A 19634-nucleotide genomic window follows, 5' to 3' on the forward strand; every position below is an offset into this window, starting at 1 on the left:
CCAGAGAATCCTCAAAAACCTCCTTCCTGAGACAATGCTCCAGAGATATACATTGCTTGCTAGGTATTACGACCAGCGACGGGCAAGGCTGAAGTTTCTTTCAGGCATGTGATTGTCCCAAGAGACCAAGATGGGGAGCCGAGCGCTGCGGCATTCCGGCGTGCATTCTTTGCTGGAACAATTCCCTTTCGCTTCTTCCATTCACACGCATGTGACAAATTATTCTTACCTTTGAATTATTGATTTGATAATTATCACTCTCTGCCTGTTTGCCATGGACTGAGATGTTTTGGCGCAATCCTCTTGCTTGCACATCTCTCGCGTGCCTGGTCTCTGCCTTGGCGGCAATGACGTTGGGTCTTGAGCTTTAATGGCTGCATTTGTATTACCCCGGATTTTATATCTTCGCTCACCCATCCTCACTTCAACCTCATCATGAACTGACCACTCCACAGGATACCCCTTGGATGATGTCTTCCACTCCAAGCTCGTCACGGAGAGAAGACGATGGCGCGTCGATGGCCAGCAATGATCCGAATCCGCCAACTATCGCAGCCTTCTCACCAGTCACCCTGTCGCATGCGCCGAGTGCAAATAAGCAACGGTCGACTATACTTGTACACCAGAAATCGCCATTGTTGATCGCTACTCCGCCACAGATTACACGAGCTCTGGCATATTCGCATCCTTTTCTTCTGCCGCTCAACCAGTTTGTGGGGTTGTTGACATGGACAAGTGGTGATCCTTGGGAGAGCTTCTTGCTCGTGGCCAGTTTCTGGGGCGTGGTACTGTACGGAGATGTTGTGATGCGATATGCGGGACCAGTAGTAGTTGTGATGGGCTTAATACTGGGGATGTACTCAAGACGGTACTCGCCACTGTCATCGACTGGTTGGACAGGAGAGAAGCAGAAGAAAGGACACAAGAAGGTGGACTCGGAAGCTACGAATATCAAGCACCAGAAGACATTAGACGAGATTGTGGAAACGCTGAAGGTGTTTACATCTCGTTGCAACGTACTCTTGGATCCTCTGCTCGAACTTACCGACTTCCTTTCCACCCAAAGAACAGCTACATCCGCGACAACAAGACCAGCTCTTACCACCCTCCTGATCAGAATTCTCTTAGTTACCCCGCTATGGATCCTTCTAACACTAAGTCCCATACAAATCATCACCACCAAACGAATCGTTCTTCTCACAGGAACTATATTCTTTACCTGGCATTCACGACCAAACAGAGTCACGCGAACAATTCTATGGAGATCAGCTTCAGTCCGCCGAGTATGCGCTGTAATAACAGGCCTCCATTTTAACGACGTCCCCATCCCACCACCCATTAGTTCCGACAAACCACCACTGCCTCCGAGAAGCAAGTCCGAAATCCAAGAAAAGGCTACACTCGCAGCGGCAGCAGCTGCCAAGAGAAGGCCAGACGCACCTGGTGTTAGATTTACCTTCATACTTTACGAGAATCAACGACGATGGGTTGGATTGGGATGGACCACGTCTTTATTCGCTTATGAGCGAGCTGCCTGGACAGACGAACATCTGAACTCCGCACCAGCAAAAGAGGAATTCGAGTTGCCGGACGTGGAAGGTGGTGCCGCTAGATGGAGATGGGCAGAGGGTAGTCAGTGGCTTGTAGAAGGAGCTGCGGAAAGTGATGAGGGCGGCACAAAGGCAAAGTCAGATACTGTTGACGGAGGCCAGGGTTGGATATACTACGACAACAAGGTATGCTTATTATCCTCCCAATCTTGGGATTCTTCTATTCTCGACCAATACTAATACTCACCCACAGTGGCAAAACGGACGCAGAGGCGTAGACGGCTGGGGACGTTACACCCGCCGCCGCAAATGGTACCGCGACGCCGAACTCGTCGAAGTGTCCCCCTCCACGGAAATCACACCCTCCCCAACACCCACCCGCAACAGCAGCCCTCAAACAACACGCACACCCACCACCTCCAACCCCGCCTCAGTGTCCACCTCCCTCTCGTCAACCTTCACCAGCCCACCACCAGAGTACAGCCTCACCGACAAAGACAAAGACAAAGACCGCGACAACCTCAGCATCAAAGACAGTATCCGCAGTAAAGGCTCCGATGGCGCTAGTAAGAGCGATAAGGAGAGTTTGAAGGGGAGTGTTGGTGCGGCGTTTAGGAGTGGGACGTTGAGGAGGAGGGGGACGGCCAGTAGTGAAAGGAGTACGACGATGAGTATGCATAGTAAGAGGGGGGAGAGTGATGATGAGGGCCCTGGGGGGACGAGGCCGAGAGATGTCGATACGTGGGGTGTTAGTGATGATATTAGGATGGGACTGGATCAGTGAATTGATTAGAGGCTAAGCTCGAGAGCATTGAATTATGGGAAAGTTATTTCTGATGGGTTGCGCTGGGCTGAGGACTGTATGAATTGGATGCCATCCCTACTGGATGTGTGGGGTCTTGGGTTTGGCGTGTACTTTAGCGAATACCAACATTGAATGCTGCTTGATGATTCCCACTTACTCTCGCTTCACGTCCTCAAATGAATCCACGGTATGGACATCTGCAAGTCAATTGCTTATGCATATCTATCCACGCTCAAGCCCATGTCTACAATACACAAGCGAGTCTCCATCCATGCCATGCCGCATTTCACTTTCCGCAAACCATGCAAGCCTTCACCAAAAAACCAGTCGATCATACATTCTGCTCAATCATAAGCTCTCCCCTCCTACCCATCACAGGCCCGCAACCTTACCACCAAGTCCCTTACTCCCCCTACTCGAAAAAATACCCATAATCCCAAAGCCAACATAAAACAACGCCAACGGATACGCCACCAACCCCCTCATGCCCCTCATCCTCCCCACCACGCAAAACATCCCACTAGAACTATACGTGCACCACCCCACCGCCATACTCGTCAAAACATACCCCAACATGCCATCCATCGGCAAAAGCACCCCAATCATACTAGTCAACACGAGGGGTAATAAACAGTATCCCAGGACGGAGGCCGAGCGCGGGAATGTCAGGCTGGAGGACAGGTGTGAGGAGGATTGGCGGCCTGGGGAAGGGGTGGTGGGTTCGGAGGGGGGAGACATGAGGGAGAGGATGGTGTGGAGGGAGCAGGAGCCTAGGAGGGCGAGGCCGTAGATGTAGCCGAAGTGGACTTTGCCGGAGAAGAGGAGGAAGGTGCCGAAGAGGAGGAAGAAGAGGATGGGGCCGGCGAGGTCGGAGTCGTCCATTATGTGCTGGTCGATGTGTGCGAGGGGGTTGAGGACTGCGAGGGTCTAAGGGACGGAAAGTGTGTTAGCGAATCCAAATTCGAATTTCATGTCCAAATCCAATCCATACTTCAAATCTTCTTGATATGCTTTCATTGTTGATTTTGGATCATAGTGAAAGGAAGTGAAAGATGGGAAAAGAAAGAATAAGTCAACATACCTTCCCTCTAATATGCCCAAAATTCACTCCAAGCTCTACCAACAACGGTGGCTCCCCATCATACCCCTCCGTCCCAAACGCAGCCAACCACCCCGTCCTCAACCCACCCTGCTCCCCCATCCTCCCACTCACACCAGGCGGCGCCCCAAATCCAGCACCGTACCCTCCCCCGCCGCCAGGGACTCCATACCCAGGACTACCCGCCGGCGCACCATACCCATATGCAGCTTGCGACGGCGTGGCGTGTCCTGACACCGGACCAGGCGTGTATGAAGATGGGTAGAACTGGAGGTTTTGCGCGGAGGATGCTGATGCGCCGTAGGGAGAGGTGTTGGGTTGGGGGGGCTGCTGGAAAAATTGTGCCATTTTGAAGCTGTGTGGTGGATGTCTCGAGAGTTTGGAATTAGTTCTGGCGTAATTGATGGGAGAGGTGGGTGTGGAATGGCAATGGCAATGTGGTCTTGATGCTAGGTTGCCTTTTTTGGAGAGGTGTTCTTGGGTGGAAGGTGTTGATATCGGCCTGAGGCAGAAACAAGTTTTTGGGAAATCCTGACAGTAAATGTTTTTCCGTTCCGATTCGGGCCGGGACAGAAAATGTTGCCCGACTTGAACTTTGGATGATTGATTGAGAGTGGCTGATCTTCACACTTCTGCTTCTGTATTCTACCCTTCTTCAATCCGGCGACTGGACTTTGTGAGCCTGCGCTTTATCACATCATGGTATGCCTCTTACTTCCTATCCATCAAATCCTCAATTATGGGCGGGAGTTCAATGGACAGCAATCAGCGCCACTGTTGATTTCGTTCGACTCGAAAATGGCCATGCTAATACTCACCAGGCGCACCGCATAATAACCCAAGTAATCTTCACCGGCACCCGCGTCGTAGGGCGCGCCTTCGCCGAAGCCTACAAGCAAGCGTCCGCATCCTCACAATACGCCAAAGCCCAAGCCAAAGCCGGCAACCCAGGAGGCTCCGGGTCCTTCTCCTCGAACGGCCTCACCCTCGAAGAAGCATGCAAGATTCTGAATGTCAAGCCGCCGCAGAATGGCCAGGCGAATATGGAGGATGTGATGGACAGGTTTAAGAAGCTGTTTGATGTCAATGATCCTGCGAAGGGGGGGAGCTTTTATCTGCAGAGTAAGGTGTTGAGGGCGAGGGAGAGGATCGAGGCCGAGGTTAGGATGAAGGAGGAGTTGGCGGGGAGGGAAGCGGAGTTGAAAGAGGGGTGGAAACCGAAGGTGTTCAAAGATCGGTGAAATGACTTTCGGCGGTGATGGTTAGGTGCCGGATGACGGTTGGTGGTCGGGGGCGAGTCAGGGGACGATTCAAGTTGTTGAAGGCAGATGGATCAAACTGGAGACCAACGACACTACCGACCCCCGATGCCATACGAAAGAAGAAATCTTCCCTCTGTATTCGACATAGCCAGGCGTTTTTGGGGCTGTAATGTATATTGGGCATGGTCATTCAGCATTTGCATGGACCTGGAGGTCTTGTTTTATATGTGTACGATAGAGTCTTGGAATTGAGAGCAACGATTTCAAGTCTGAAGTTTCATGAGCAGCGCATCTGCGAGTGGCACGAAAGTGATATGGGGTAAGTTTTCAGCATGGTTGGTTATCATACTTTGTTATCAATTTCACAGGTACAGTAGCCACGCTGAAACGTTACCAAACGACTCAAACAGCGTTATACCCGCCATCAACAGTAATGGACGAACCCGTCACAAAACTCGCTCTGTCGCTAAGCAAGAAACAGGCCATGAAAGCTACCTCCTGCGGATAACCCCATCTACTAATTGGAGCTCTTGAGATTACCTTATTGCCCATCTGTGTTTCATCAGCATCTGTATTACGCAGAACGGCGAAGGCTCATCGAAGGGCTCGGATAGGTCTCAGCTACTTACATCAATCATCTCGCCGTCTACAAGCGCACTTGTCATCTTGGTCGCGATCCAGCCTGGACAGATGCAATTTACGCGAACACCATGCGTAGCATAGTCCATGGCGTCCGCTCTAGTCAAGCCCAGAACACCGTGTTTGGCCATGATGTACGGAGTGAGCGTTGGAATGGCGAAATGAGAGCAGAGGGATCCGACATTGACGATACTGCCTCGAGTTTTGAGCGGTAATCCGGTACTATGTTTGTCAGTCCAACGACGTCTTTGCCAGGTATGTAAAGCTTTGGAAGCTGCAACTTCAATTGCCTAGTGGTAGGTGCAGATCGAAGGAAAGACAGTCGGGGAAAGTACTCACTTCACATCCCTCTCATCCTGCTTCAAAAACTGCCTGATCTGCGCCCTCTCACACAACCAAACACCCCTAAGATTCAACCCCAAAACTTTATCCATGTCAGCAACATCCATATCCGCGATCCCACTGAACCCTCCTGCCATTCCGGCCGCATTGAAACACACATCCAGTCTTCCGAATTTCTCAACAGTCTTCTGCACCGCGCCGTCGACCTCGCTTTCGGAACTGCAGTCTGCTGCAATTTGTAGGATTTGGGCTTTGGGAGATGAGGATTGGAGATCGGTGGCAGCGGTGGTGAGACTTTCATTGGAAATGTCGACGACGGCTATTTGGGTGACGCCGTCGAGCAGGAGTTGGCGGGCGACGGCGAGCCCGATTCCGGATGCAGCACCTGGTGTTGTATGAGCTTTGGGTTCAGTTTATGATTTCTTATATTCTTCCTGCTCAAATGAGATGTGAGAAAGACACCGGCGATATTTGATTTTCTTTTTCACAGCAATTCAAACGAGGATTAAGAAGTTGTAAATACCGGTTACGAACGCAACACTAAGAGGCGCCCATTAGCTCATCCCATCTAGCGCTCCTCTAGGATTGAAAACATACCTTTCTGGTCCAAACGCAGCCATTTCGCTCAAAATTTCTCTCAATTGGTAATTACTGTCAAAGATCCAGAAGTTTCAAAAACCATGAGAGTAGCAAGCACATGCAACCTTTTAAAGCAGTGACGTTCCCTCCCCTCAAGCTTTCAGTTCACCCACCCCGCACTACAAGCACCCCAGATCGACCTCGGGCGCCGGCCGTAGTCTGCAACCCCTCAACACCGCCCGCATGCTCATCGTCCAATCCTAGTCTCCTCTCTGGAATTCCACGCCGCAGGGCTGGCTTCACTAGTTTGACTTTCATGCATTGACTCGGACCTGTTGACCAGTGTCTGGGGTGGGTTTTTGTGACATCAGTCCTGGACCAGTAGATGTACTGTTTGTGTTGAGATTGACTTTCTCTTGGCTCGAGATGATTTACGGCCTGGACGTGCGTCGAGACTTTGTTCAGATAGATCTATTCCATTGCTCCATACAAAGGCAAAAGGCTGCTGGTATCGGATTGAGTTGCAAACAGGGCAAGCCATATCCATGTTCGTCTTGAGAATCGATGCGTGGGGTTGGAAGTTGTCTACAGTACTAGACGGCACTGTGAGATAGTTCGGGATTGGAGTCTCGCATTAAATCGCAATTGTCGCACAGTAAGATTTAAATACAACGAGGGAAGTTGAGTTCTAACACCACATGACCGATATATGAAGTCGGTCAGGAGAGGAAAACTTTGCAAAGAACTCTATCATGGTTTCCATCGCTGCTCTAGCAGTCCCGCGAAGCGAGCAGGGACATAACTTTGATTGTGTCTCGATATGAGCACGATGGATTCAAAGCATCTATTTCTATCTGCGACTGAGCATTCTATATTCTGGGTGAGTAGTACATTTCAGACAAAACTTCTCTCGAATTTCTGGAGAAGCAAGATATGCCTTTATCCCAGTCGTACACTTCCGCTCTCCACATCTTCAGCTCCATCTTTACTCGCAATCGGTTCCTTCAACATCTCCTTGGCGTACAACATACCAGCCACGAACGGTAATCTGATGATTCCGTCGGCTCCAATCCTTAACAATATCTCTTCTCATGTCCCCAACAATCCTGACCACTTCTACTTCCGTGAAGAAACCCAACCCTTGCCAAAGTCGAAATCCAAGAAACAAAGACAACGAGAAAGAATAGTCAAACTCACGAATAAAGCACATCAGCAACAATAGCCCAAAGCACACCCCAAACACTCTTATACTTATTCCCCGCCTGGGTAAGCACGATAACAACCAAGCTCCCCGCAACCCATTTGGCCTTGTACCCCTGCAACTTGTGGAAGAATTGCGGAGCCAAGTTACCGGTTGCGTAGTGATGGGCTTCAATCAGAGGCGTGGACATCAGGACGACGTTTCCTAGTGCCATTATGCCAATGAGACTGTAGAGAGTGTTGTTTAATACCCGGCTTTTCGAGATTGATAGAAAGGAGAGGACGGCATGGGAAAGGGGTATGGGTTGAGCAGAAAGGGGTGAGAAAAAGAGAACGTACATTTCTTGAATTGATATGATACCGTAAAATTCATACGGCAAGACAGCTAGTCCGAATAATAGGAAGAGCAACTGCGAGATCCATAGCGCGGCTAAGAGGTTGCGGTTCCATGGCACGTGGACGGTGTTGATGTTGTCGGCGTGATCGGTCACGATAATACGCGGTGTTGGAGGTGCGATGGGCGTATAGAACGCCATGATGTGGTCAAGGGCCGGTCCAACAGAAACAGAGCTAGATACAGATTGAATGGAAATGATTGTTATATGTTGTTGGAGGGCAGAGGTTGAAATAAAGAGGTGGTGCTGATGCGATCCCCTGGCTGCGTGGCGTCTCGAAATAGATTGTGGGTGGCGGGGCGCCGGAGGCAATTTCAGGGGTGCGGCCCCACTGGACATTGGTGACTGTTATGTGTGAGCAAAGAGTACTCAATGTATTTGAGTACACCACACCGGTTCTACTTCGATAAGTACGATTGAATTATACTGAGAATATTCTGGGTAGGAATCCTCTATTTTTAATATGCCCAAAATAAGTGCTTGAGTCTGGATTACCTACCCTAGTACCAGGTACGGGTAGGTGAGATACTGAAGTGAACCAAAGATTACAAAATCTTAAAGCGAGTTCTTATGGGTTATCGTACAGAGACCGGTCGTGCTGAGTACGCCAAGTAGTACACCCCCGTACTCAGACTCAATGCACACATATTAACACGCTGGGCCTCCAAAAGTATGAAGCCTTTCTCAAGGCGACTAACATAGCAGGGTTTCCGCTCCAATACAAAAGCAACTTTTTAGCTTCGGTATGAAAACCCTCCTTCAAATCCACCAATCAGCATTGAGTCTTTGAAGCTTTTGTGTGAAAACCCGCAATCCCGTAACAAGATACAGGCTGGAGTCTCTGGCGCTCGTTGGTATTGTTTTCTCGCTTACTTTGTTTGCTAAGCAACTTCCGAAATGAGGCTCTGTTGTTCTCGGAACGCTTAGCAGGACCACCGGAAGCAACGATACTTCACGATCTGAAAATTCATGGGGTAGTAGTCATGGTTGATTTGGACACTAAGGGGAGGATGGACAGTCGAGAAGAAGAGGATTAGTAGCTGAGATGACCGGGAAGTTAACAACGTATAGAAAGCTGGGCGCTTGACTGTGGACAGGAAATGGTTTGACACGAGACAATGAAGAAGTAAAGATCAAGGAAGGGTCCATCTACTATATAAACAGGACCTACAAGACGTTTTGTGAGAATTGTTTGATGCGATGAGCGAGCTGCCGTTTGCTCGTCGCCCATTCCCCGATTCTGTACTACAAGCAATTTATCTCGGCGAGGATATGATTCAAGGATGATCTCACGCAGAGGTGGTTCGAATTGGAATAAAAAGAAACACGAGTTGGAAATGATTTCATTTCAATATCACGCTGCACATCGATACACGCTCAATCTCATCCCACCGTATTTCGAGACCAGTCTCTTGCTCCCAAGCGGGCACATCCCAAGATTTACAAATCAAACCCTAGACGGTTGCACATTCTCCGAATGCACAATAACTTGCTTCGACGGATCCATATCCTCCTGATGGATCTGCTTCTCGACCGCCACCACAGCCTGCTCAGCCAGGGCCTTATCCTCAAACAAGAACGCTAACTCTTCAAGCGTACGACCGCTCGTCTCGGGATACATGAAGTAGATGAAAAGGAACTCGAAGGCGATCCAGCCGCAGTAGATGGCGAGGTATTTCCAGTCGATGGCTTTGAGCGCGATGGGGTTGACGTTGTTGGAGAAGAAGAGGCCGATTTTGCCGAAGATTTGCTCGATTCCGATACCGCGTGTGCGGACGGAGTAGGGGAAGAGTTCGATGAGGTAGGCTGGGGGGATATCAGTTAGATCTTTATTGTGGCGACTGGAAATGGTTCATGAGGGATGGGAAAGGTACGTACTGTAAGTTAAAGCATTGTTACCGATGCTGTAACAAGGCGCATACGCAAAGTAGAAGAACAGCGCTGCAACACCTGCTGCTTTATTACGTACTCCAGCATCCTTAGCTTTCCGCAACTGCTGGAATGAAATGGTCATCGCCGTGAACACAGTACACATACTAGCCGCGCTGAGCATGAACATATGTCTACGCTTGAATCTGGCAACCGCAAAGGCAGCAATAGTAGAAACGAGCAAACTCCAGCAGGCATTGGCAAGATTGATGCGCGTCTTGGCATACTTGGTTGTATATCCCATCATCTCGTAGAGTAGGTTTTGGTAATATGAGAGGAGTGAGTTGCCGGACATTTGCGTGAAGAGTCCGAGGAAGGCGGAGATGAGGACACGGCGGCGCATACCGGAGGTGCGGATCATGTCGAGCCAGGACTGTTTGCTGTTGCCGATTTCGATTTGGATGGTTTCTTTGATTTGGGCGATTTCGGCTGTGACGAGGACTGAGGAAGGGTCGCCTTCAGCATGGTATTTGATGAGAATCGCGTGGGCTTCGTCGTATCGGTCTCGACTGATGAGCCATCTGGGGGACTCTGGGAGGAGGCTGGTTGATTCTTGTTAGCCTTTGAAATATAGACAGTCTATGGATGCATGAAGGGAAACATATTCTTATCATCCCTGCAAAGGAAAGGTACTCACAAGACGAATCCGATCTGCAAGAAGGACGGGCACATTTGCAAAAGAGATGGAAGACGCCAACTCCAGTTGCTGGGGATATTGGTAGTACCAAGAGCGATAGCTGCGGCGGTAATCTGTCCAATGTAGTAGGAGGCATTGAAGAGTGAAGTCAATGTTGATCTGTCCTTCGGGTGACCCAACTCTCCAATCAAAGAAGACCCTGAAATGATGGCAAAGACAATACCAAATCCAAGGACCATTCGAGAGAAAATATACATCCCAACTTGGTAGTGTAAGCTTCAATTCTGACACTCTTGACCAAAAGAATCCTGGAAGGGAAAGGGCGCTAACTCACGATTTTGTGCGAAGCCCTGGATGATAGCTCCAATAACCATGATGATCGATCCAAACATAATTGACCATCTGCGACCGAATCGTTGATTGAACCAAGGTGCAATGGGCACTCCAATGATGGACCCGAGTTGATAGCAAGCCGAGACGAAACCGAGGAGAGGAGCTGACAAGACCGGCTTGCCCTTAGAATCTTTCGCACCATCACTGAAGTCTGTTTTCTTCGTTAGCAAAGATCTGAACAACGTCACAGTTTTGTGAGATGCAGCAAGAGGAAGCCCGCTTGTCGACGTACACTTATTCCATGGATCGGAGAATTGAAGTGTCCCAATGAGTGTAGAGTCGAATCCAGAGGTCATCTCAACGCCCATGCAGCAGAAGAACAGGTAAAGATACATAATTCTGAGATTTGGCTTCTTGTACCATTTCACTGTATCCTCATTGGCGATCTGGGTGACGACGGGGTCAGAGAAACCTAATGTCCCCTCCGACACCTTGGAAGCTTCGACGATCTGAACCATACTGGCGGTTTCTTCGGTGGATCCTTTGTCGTCGGTGATGTTTGATCGAAGTCGAAACAGACTGCACCAGATCAAGGTGTCACCTCCGACTGTCTGAAGTATTTCTCACACAGAAAGTCCTTGAAGATAAAGAGAAGAGGAGAAGCAAGCTGCAACAAAGCAGCAGGACATCACCGGACATATGTAGGATTTCCAACATCCTCGTCCCTCTCTACCTCAAAAGATCCATGAATCCAACCACATCTTCAATCCAGGTTCATAGCAGTAGCCGGTGCAATAGCCAGCCATCCAAGTACGGACGTTGAGGCGATCATCAATCAAGGACATATTACCCGGAGCATTGTGACACTTAGGCTAAATGCAAGAGCCCCTGCCGTGCCCTTCATTATTCAAGCTTACTTTCACTCCCGGCCGCCCACGCACATCTGGGGAAACGTTCACCTCCCCACGTGTACCCACATCTAAACAAACAAACCAATCCGACCTCCCATCTCAACTCTCCACACCCCAGAATACGGGAAAGAAAGCGGAGATAAAGAGAAGCCAAGATCGCCACTGCAGGCACTGACTGGTTGATGTAGTACGAAGAGAATCTTCTGCTGCTCGGCTACCAAATGCAAGCTGCCAAGACGGATGAATGACCGACTCGTCCGTGGAAAGGCCCGATCAGGGTGCAGCCGCGGGCCGTATTAGGTATGCCGGATGAACGCCTCTGCATCCGTTCCAAGAAACAGTTAAGACTTTGGGCGTTTCTTATTCGATGCTTCGTCTATCTTGAGATCCTGTCATACGGGGTGCCTGTTTTGACGTCGCTTAATTGGCTTAGCTTCAGAGCCTTGGGCTTACAGGAGAGTATTCTTTTGCCGTTTGAAGATTTGAGGTTTGGGATCTCGAGATTGTTATTCAAGTTTTTGTTACGAGATGAGGGTTGGAATAATTGGGTTGACGAGATGCATGCGTTAGTGAGACAGAGTGCGGCGAAGACCCTGCGTTTGGGAAGGCGTGAACCAGGTAATGATGTCGGATGAAGGGATGGAAGAGTTCTGGAAAGAGGATATGCATGCTTCGAGAAAATCTGACTGTTCTAGTAAAGAGGACATGGATGGGATGATCCATGTGGTGAGATCCAGGTACAACATTGATGTCAGCATTAGCAGGGAACTCTGTTATCCCTGGTGGATCGTGAAGAGGTGCTCTACACCCCCGCGGGAAGTGGCAGATTTGGGGACACTTGCTAACAGTTGGATTCTCTACAACAAAACTTGATATTAAGTTACTATAACTTCAATAGCTTTACTAGAGACCTTGAATCTGTTTAATGCTTTATTTTTGAAAGAAAATAAAACATTAGTCGTGCAGATAATACTACTTTATCACCAAGGACCTTTTGATATTTTGGTGGTGGCCTTTGCCCTCAAATCGGCCATTTCCCGCGGGGCCCGACAGGAGGTGTTCATGTTGAGTGAGGTATTTGAATTGCGGTTTCAATATGGGACATTGGTTTGCAGTGCGGTGCGTTGGGTTACATTGAGTTGAACTAAAAGACCATCATCAATGATCGCCGAGTAGGTTCTACTCGGTGTTGTAAACATCGCATTCCGAGCTTCTTCCAGATTGCTGTGTTTACACCCCCTCACCAAGTATATCAAGGCCTTGAAACAAAACAAACACTGCAGAAAGCAATATGTAGTCGGTAACTTCTGCTTAGGACAAGGACTGAACCCTACGGAATGTTCTCCTGATCAAATGGAGCCATCATATTACGAGTTATCCACTGTTCATGCATTTTCCCGATCCCAGCTCAATTTCTGACTAGTGTTCATAGCTCGAGGTCAATTTAATCCGTCTCATGGGATAGGAAGCCCGTAGCCACCAGGTCAGGGAAAAGCAGCTGATCTACCTTGCATTGCATACGAAGCGTCACCGAGTAATCAGCGTAGTTTTCCAAAAAGAAGGCAGCGAGGATTGATTGGTTGTGAGGGCTAGTTGAGTTATTCAGACTTGACTTCGAGTTCCATCACATTGCAGTCAGCGATCCTGGTCTGAGGCTTAGCGCAATATCTTTATTTCCTTGCAAGAAAAGGAATGAAAGGGGGATAATAATCTGAACTGAATGAATCATGCGCAAGGATGGGGGTATTGGTGCAGGTGTTGGGTAAAGATTAAGATATACAACGGGCTTGTCAGTTGATACGTAGGCCTGATTTGAAATAGATCGTACACTTTTGCAAAGTCACGAATGGAGCTTCAAGCATGCAAGACGAAAGGTGAGGGTAAGACTTGTTGTATGGTGAAGAAAGCCGTGCTCCAAAGTTTTCGTCAAGAACGATACTTAGAGTCATCTGCTTTACGTGCCTGTCCCTATCTTGGGGACAGATACCATATGATGACTTGAGGAAAGAGTAGTGAAATCTTTCAAGGTGCTACAGAGATAACATGGTGAAGTGTCTTACAGGGTAGGCATTTCGACTCTAGATTTCGCTACAATGTATGAAAATGGCTGGTGGCTTGTAAATCGTGTTGAGTATAACTATAAGATCACAAGGTAACACTGGAGGATCTTAATTAAAACTATTCTCCAATGGCCTAGCATCTAAACCTCAGCTAAGTCTCGAAATTATCCCGGTCACAGACGCCAACGCATACTCTACCTGCTCAGGCGAGCTTGAATGCCAAGTATGGAGTCTGGACACTATACGTTCCCTCGCTTGAAAACATGATAGCGGAACATTCAATGAATTGTCGAACCTGAACATGCTGACAATTTACTTGAGAATGGTATGGCTCATGTATTGCATCGAGGACTACACAAAGTAATTTGATTCTTGGTACTTTCTGCGGCGAGAAATGAGGAGTGATAAATGATCTCAGTATCACTTTTCAAAGATTCAAAACAGTACAAGTAATCTTTGTCTAGCAACAACCGCAAGTTTCGATTGCATGCACTTGCAGTTCCTTGCCAGTATAGAGGTAGGTAGGTGCTTGATTCAGAAAGAAGACATGGTCACATGAACGCCAATAATACAAAAGATGAACGGTAGTTCCGCCATATTCAGTGTAGACGTAGAATGTACCTGGGCAAAACAGCACTATGCTCAATTACCTTGTCACTTGATCGAAAAGCACTCCTCGCGTCAGGAAAGTTATCGAGGGCTACATCCCTTCGCACAAGTTAAACCCGGTGCGCCTTTCAGCACAGAGTTTCCCTAGTAGCTCCAAGCATTCCTCATGCCGAGAAGCAAAAAGGCCAAAGGAGTAAACGATTTTCATTGTCACGCCCATGCTACGAAGAGAAAAAGTCCTTGTCCAAGGGAAGTGGGGCTTGCCGCGTCTTTGTGTCCCCCAGGAATGGAAACCTTCGCAGTTTGTGGTTCATCAAACTCGAGAATCTGCTTCTGTCAGCCACCATCTGAAGTCGAGTCAAGATGTGCGCTATGATGAACAATGCCCGGGCCGCCTGGAGGTCAAATACTCGAGGTAAGGGAGTTTTCTATGTAACCATGTCCTATGGAATTGCAGACCAGACAGGCTCCTTAAAACCAGTTCTTTTGTTTATATTTAAAATGACGCTTACATTCACTTTGAACTCAAAAGTTTAATGCTTATTTGCTTACCACTATAAGCAAGAAATCACTTTCCAAACCGATGTTTTTCTGGACGTGAGGTTTGTTTTTATTTCCCTGCAAACGAGGTAAGTCGGTGCCAGACCGAATCCAGTTTAGCCTCCCTCCGAAGCGAAGAGGCGGGGTGGAATTAAATCTGCTCGGTCATAGCAGAAGCAGCTCCAGCTCCCCGGTCGAGCTTCACCTTCTTGCAAACGCAGTCCAGCAATTCTCCCCGACTGCTCTGCTCTGCCAAAGACGTGCGACTCCCCCAGAGGCTACATGTCCAGCTCGTTGGTCCATGTTAATCTTGGGGAAGTCTCTCGGACCAAGTAACGAAAACCAGCAGCAATCTCTATCGGTATCGGCACAGCAAAACTCCACTGTTGACTATCTCAACTTTCACCGCAATGGCCCCGGCTACCGCTTCAAAGCCTCTGCAGCAGATCCAGAATCGGCCTCGTCCGAGGAAGGTTGTGCCTGTGATCCCACTGCCATATGTGCAGAAGCGTCAACAGCAGGAGGCCGCGCGCGCCAAGGCAAAGGAAGAAGCTGCTGCACCTCCACCGGTCGTTGACGATGTGCGCACTCCAACACCACCGCCACCTGCAGTCGAGGAGACCACTCCATCCATAACCAATGGCTCTTCTGATGGACAGGTCTCGGAGAAGGTAGAGGAGATAGCTGAGCCAGCTTCGCCTTCAATGTCAGATACTCCTTCGATCCCCGCTGAAGAGGAGGAAGCTGCTGTTGAAGAGTCAGAGGTCTCTGTTCAAGAGGAAGTACTTGGTAAGCACAAGGCATACGCCCTTCTCTTTCATGCAAGATCACAGCTGACTCGGCATGCAGCAGAAACGCAAGAAACGCCAAAGTCTGCACCTTCCGAAGGACAATCCTCTGCGTCTCGGTCGACTTATCAAATGCCTCCTGCCTTCGTCCCCGCACAAAGCCAACCCAACGGTAACAACACAACCTCTTCCAATACTGTGTTCAACGCGCAACATGCTATGCACCAACCACACCCTAGCGGTGGCAATGTTGTCTTTGGAGGGTTCCCGGATTCAGAACGATCATCTCCCGCACCACCTTCGTTCACGAATAATCCTCCACGATACGAGTACCCACAAAATCATGCCCTCAGTGGATATGCTCCCCCTCACTCGCAGCCGCCACCCAATGGCTACAATCCTGCCAATGCGTACCAGATGACCCCTCAGTTTCCCCCGGGATTCTACCCACGCCCCGAGCTTTATGACAATCATGCTAGAAGACAAATGGTCTCGTTTGGTCCACCTGAAGGATACTCTCCAAGCGGCACTCCTGTCACCGGTGATCCACGAATGAACTTTGATCCCTCCACCCCACACAGCTTCCATGGTTCTCAATCCTCAGTTGCCAATGACCCCGAGGCGCCAGCATTCTACAGCCAGTACCCTACTGCAGTCATCTCCAACGGAAGCAACGGTCACATTGATCAAGTTCGCGTCTATTCGTCGGTCCCAAAAGCAATTGGTACTCATGCCGTTGGCCCAGCGCCAGGTACTTTCGTGCCACAAGGACCTCCTTCTCTGGATAACTTCGACGGCTTACTCTACTACCTCCAACAACAATTCGCAGACCCTACATTCGCGGATTATACTCTTGAACTCCGCTACTCTGATGATCGGGCTGAACCCGTTCGCATCCCCGGCCACAACCTGATGTTTGCCCGTAGTTCGACATTGAAGAGTCTCATGACTGCTCAAGCTCGAGAGAGCAATAACGACGGCCAGACGGTTCGAACTCTTTTAATCGAGTCAAGTGATCGCTTCCTATGCTCGGATGGATTCTGGATGGCCGCTCACAGACTATACGGAGCTGCGCTGATGGAAGTCGGTATTCATGGAGCCCCGACTATGGTTGCGAACGCTGAATCTGTCGGTCCTCCCGCTGCCCGCTTCGATCTTGCGTTAGGCTATGCAGCAGCTGGCAAGCTGTTGAATATCCCTCCAGTCATTACACGAGGAATGGAAGTCGCAAGCCAGTTGCTCAGTTGGAATACTATTGAGAAGGCTTTCGACTTTGCTTTGGACGGTGGGCTGGATTCGCAATGGTTTGCTGGACCTCCTGGACTTCGTGCAGCTTCTCAGCACAAAGTTCCAACCTACAGTCCAGCAGCCAACATTCTCGTCCATCACTCTTTGCAGTTCATCATTTCCAATTTCCCTGCTGGATTCGTTCTTGATCCTACTGTTGGAGAACCAGCCCACAATCGTCGACTTCCCACTATCCCACAAGCCGGCCACAACCCTCGTCTCAGCGCAATTAAGTTTGGAGATCATCCTTCAGAAGACAGCTCTCGAACCGTCGCTGAGAACCCTGCCACGGTCGCTTTGTCCAAGCTCTTGCTTAACCTACCTTGGGATCTCCTGAAGTACATTCTCGACTCTCCCCGTCTAGGTAATGTTCAAGGCTGGGCAACCACAGCGCTACGACAGAACGTCATCAATGCCGTTATTGATGAACGTGAGAAACGCCGCATCAAAGTCCTCGAAACCCCTCTTGTATCGAATGAGGAACGCAAAGCCAACGGTCGGGACTGGGAAGTCGTAGGTTGGATGGAAAAAGTTGACAAGCTCCTCGGCAAGGATGCCGTTCCTGCCATTACTCGAAGCTGGGTCGACTTTACGCTCCCAAGTCTCGATTAGAGCATCTCATGACCGAATGAATTAAACGACCTGTGCAGCGACACATTTTTTCCAATGTTTGATTATCGGCGCACAGGCGTTGCACAGGGGTCGATTATTGCTTGAGCGATCGGACAGAAACGAACGTGTTTTTCCAGACCGATGCACAAAAGTCTTGCAACGGCATTTCCGCCTTTGCGAATACAAAATGGGGGTTTGACTGGCGGCAGTATTCGAACAGCTCTATATTGGGGTTGGGTGGTTCAAACTCCCTAGTTTTCTGGTACCGTTCTAGTCTGGTTTCCCGGCTTGCTTCGGGGAGCTGTTCTGCGATGCATTGCATTGTTTGCGATTGATATGCGCGGAGTTGCTACTTCACTCACGAACGGATGGATGGAGAGATGCACGGGTGGAGGGAGGGGGAAGAAACTCAAAAAATAATACCATGAGCATTCTAGCATTTATGACTTTGCGGGAGTGCTACTGAGGTTGGGGGAGTCTGAAGGGAATGGATGAACAGTAGGTATCCTACCCTATTCTGTAATGCCCACAAGTCTATAGCTAGTTAGCTGGAGTGGTAGCATTGAATACATGCGAGCCTTTCTACGAAATGCTTTATTTTCCGCACGTTCTGTGTATCCCACTGGGCCTCCCAAGTCCTCATAAGAAAGTCCCATTTCTCCAATGACACTGAGAGTGAAACGGCCTCTTCTGCGCCGATTATCTTAAATATAGAATTTGTTCATTAAGTTTGTCCTGTACAATACGAAGAAATCATGAAGTGGTTCCGTCCCACTCCTGCTCGAGTTTAACTCCCCAAGCAAAACAAAACAAAGCATCCTCGCTTAGAAGCCCCTATGTTCTATTTCCTCTCGCTCTCCATCATCATGAACAGAGCCAGAATCATCAATCTGACATACGCCCAGTAACTTATACGCGCCTAAAGAACGAATAGCATTCACAGGGAGAGGTGCAATTTAGCTTCCAAGCGCCAATAACCAAGAGGTTGTTGATAGGGGCACATCGGGGGACACGGAAATTAGATGTTTGTACTTGGCACTTGGCGGTAAACATCTTCCATGCTCATGTTTGTCAACAAATACAATTGATTATCGCTATCTTCTGAGCAAAAATCGACAATTCCTCCAGAATGTAGAGTTAATCTTGATGATATCCGGGTATTCAAAAATAATAAACAACGGGATGAACAAGACCGCCAAGAAAACTCATTCTTGAACACGGATACTTGGTTCCTCGCTTGATGCTTGGATGATGAACATGCGCATCCACTTTGACCTTGGCGACGGGGTCGCGAACCTGGAAGAGAGATTGTCGTGTCTTAGCTGGATGGTTGGGAGAAAGGAGGGAAAGGAGTAGAGTACAAGATCCCTTTGCGTCTCATCTTTTGATTTCGCGATATCAATACAGGATCACCTCAACAGTCTTTACCTTTCCTATCACGATTATCCTTTACATTCAATTCCACCTACGTCGCTCGATCTCTCGGTTTAAGCTACGTACCTTAACCTACTTCAAAATGCAAATCTCGTTCGTTGCTCTTTTGGCTTTTGCCACTGCTGCTCTTGCTGTGAGTTATTCGATTTTTTTTGGTTTTCCATTTGAAGATACCCAGTGATTGGACTTCGTCATAATCGGGGGTGGAGGAGTAATTGCTGATAATAGACAGTGCTCCCAGGGAGAGGACTGCTGCTGGGCTGATCTCACGGCTTGTGAGCAGGAGAATGGAGATGATTCCAGCTCGTGCCACACTCGTGACTTCATCTTCGCTCAGTGCGAGAACTTTGGTGTTGAATGTGTAAGTTAAACTTTCATTCCTGACGAAAACAGCTTGGGCACCTGCGTGTTCCTGAGGGTTTGGATCGAGCGATGATGCTGATTCTTGTGCTAGGCCGATGGAGACTGCTGCAGCATCAAGTCTGGAGAGGTCATTGAGTGTGTTTAAGTGCTTGACCAAGGTTGTGGGGATTGAGACACTTTGATTCGGTTCTCACGATATCTGAGTTCTGATTGATGGTTTCTTGATGCTGGGTTGAGAAAGTTCGGGAGATCGATCGAAA

At 48.9% G+C, this 19634-nt stretch overlaps 8 protein-coding genes across 9 annotated transcripts; 4 read left to right on the plus strand and 4 right to left on the minus strand.

Moving 5' to 3' along the window:
• The first annotated feature begins 50 nt into the window (after nt 1-50).
• On the plus strand, nt 51-2493 carry PEX30 (peroxisome- protein). Its single transcript, XM_058505511.1, has 2 exons — nt 51-1736; nt 1804-2493. Exons 1-2 carry the CDS (start codon nt 468-470, stop codon nt 2332-2334), a joined length of 1800 nt encoding a protein of 599 aa, XP_058358033.1. The 5' UTR covers nt 51-467; the 3' UTR covers nt 2335-2493.
• Nucleotides 2494-2543: 50 nt separating this feature from the next.
• Nucleotides 2544-3900, minus strand: ONS95_011911 (uncharacterized protein). Its single transcript, XM_058505512.1, has 2 exons — nt 3437-3900; nt 2544-3282 (listed from the first exon to the last, which is right to left on the minus strand). Exons 1-2 carry the CDS (start codon nt 3800-3802, stop codon nt 2728-2730), a joined length of 921 nt encoding a protein of 306 aa, XP_058358034.1. The 5' UTR covers nt 3803-3900; the 3' UTR covers nt 2544-2727.
• A 169-nt stretch (nt 3901-4069) lies between these two features.
• PAM16 (mitochondrial import inner membrane translocase subunit TIM16) lies at nt 4070-5232 on the plus strand. 2 transcript variants are annotated; one of them, XM_058505514.1, is made up of 3 exons: nt 4070-5035; nt 5094-5146; nt 5198-5232. In XM_058505514.1, exon 1 carries the CDS (start codon nt 4159-4161, stop codon nt 4693-4695), a length of 537 nt encoding a protein of 178 aa, XP_058358036.1. In that variant the 5' UTR covers nt 4070-4158; the 3' UTR covers nt 4696-5035; nt 5094-5146; nt 5198-5232. The 2 variants fall into 2 exon arrangements, with proteins under 2 accessions (XP_058358036.1, XP_058358035.1); XM_058505513.1 differs by lacking the exon at nt 5198-5232 and having other exon boundaries at nt 4070-4156; nt 4276-5035; nt 5091-5179.
• Nucleotides 5119-6317, minus strand: ONS95_011913 (uncharacterized protein; the record flags this gene model as incomplete). Its single annotated transcript, XM_058505515.1, has 5 exons — nt 5119-5268; nt 5346-5577; nt 5695-6082; nt 6221-6237; nt 6295-6317. 5 exons carry the CDS (start codon nt 6315-6317, stop codon nt 5119-5121), a joined length of 810 nt encoding a protein of 269 aa, XP_058358037.1.
• Nucleotides 6318-7215: 898 nt separating this feature from the next.
• Nucleotides 7216-8012, minus strand: ONS95_011914 (uncharacterized protein; the record flags this gene model as incomplete). Its single annotated transcript, XM_058505516.1, has 3 exons — nt 7216-7324; nt 7474-7704; nt 7816-8012. 3 exons carry the CDS (start codon nt 8010-8012, stop codon nt 7216-7218), a joined length of 537 nt encoding a protein of 178 aa, XP_058358038.1.
• A 1186-nt stretch (nt 8013-9198) lies between these two features.
• ONS95_011915 (uncharacterized protein) lies at nt 9199-12770 on the minus strand. Its single transcript, XM_058505517.1, has 5 exons — nt 11063-12770; nt 10772-10981; nt 10438-10699; nt 9750-10342; nt 9199-9677 (listed from the first exon to the last, which is right to left on the minus strand). Exons 1-5 carry the CDS (start codon nt 11286-11288, stop codon nt 9319-9321), a joined length of 1650 nt encoding a protein of 549 aa, XP_058358039.1. The 5' UTR covers nt 11289-12770; the 3' UTR covers nt 9199-9318.
• A 2530-nt stretch (nt 12771-15300) lies between these two features.
• Nucleotides 15301-17577, plus strand: ONS95_011916 (uncharacterized protein; the record flags this gene model as incomplete). Its single annotated transcript, XM_058505518.1, has 2 exons — nt 15301-15679; nt 15743-17577. 2 exons carry the CDS (start codon nt 15301-15303, stop codon nt 17575-17577), a joined length of 2214 nt encoding a protein of 737 aa, XP_058358040.1.
• A 1516-nt stretch (nt 17578-19093) lies between these two features.
• On the plus strand, nt 19094-19519 carry ONS95_011917 (uncharacterized protein; the record flags this gene model as incomplete). Its single annotated transcript, XM_058505519.1, has 3 exons — nt 19094-19144; nt 19244-19372; nt 19466-19519. The coding sequence occupies 3 exons, from the start codon at nt 19094-19096 to the stop codon at nt 19517-19519; spliced, it is 234 nt and encodes a 77-aa protein (XP_058358041.1).
• Between the last annotated feature and the right edge of the window lie 115 nt (nt 19520-19634).

This window comes from Cadophora gregata, assembly GCF_030347475.1.
Source record: "Cadophora gregata isolate MNR1 chromosome Unknown scaffold_6, whole genome shotgun sequence".
NCBI classification, from domain to species: domain Eukaryota; kingdom Fungi; phylum Ascomycota; class Leotiomycetes; order Helotiales; family Ploettnerulaceae; genus Cadophora; species Cadophora gregata.

Bases quoted from the DNA above. Each gene is read 5' to 3' on its own strand.
- PEX30 (XM_058505511.1), top strand. From the start codon at position 468: ATGATGTCTTCCACTCCAAGCTCGTCACGGAGAGAAGACGATGGCGCG. The intron at 1,737-1,803 runs GTATGCTTATTA...ACTCACCCACAG, and splicing joins GGATATACTACGACAACAAG to TGGCAAAACGGACGCAGAGG.
- ONS95_011911 (XM_058505512.1), bottom strand. From the start codon at position 3,802: ATGGCACAATTTTTCCAGCAGCCCCCCCAACCCAACACCTCTCCCTAC. The intron at 3,283-3,436 runs GTATGTTGACTT...TCCGTCCCTTAG, and splicing joins TTGGGCATATTAGAGGGAAG to ACCCTCGCAGTCCTCAACCC.
- PAM16 (XM_058505514.1), top strand. From the start codon at position 4,159: ATGCCTCTTACTTCCTATCCATCAAATCCTCAATTATGGGCGGGAGTT.
- ONS95_011915 (XM_058505517.1), bottom strand. From the start codon at position 11,288: ATGGTTCAGATCGTCGAAGCTTCCAAGGTGTCGGAGGGGACATTAGGT. The intron at 10,982-11,062 runs GTACGTCGACAA...CGAAGAAAACAG, and splicing joins CTCCGATCCATGGAATAAGT to ACTTCAGTGATGGTGCGAAA. The intron at 10,700-10,771 runs GTGAGTTAGCGC...TACACTACCAAG, and splicing joins CCAGGGCTTCGCACAAAATC to TTGGGATGTATATTTTCTCT.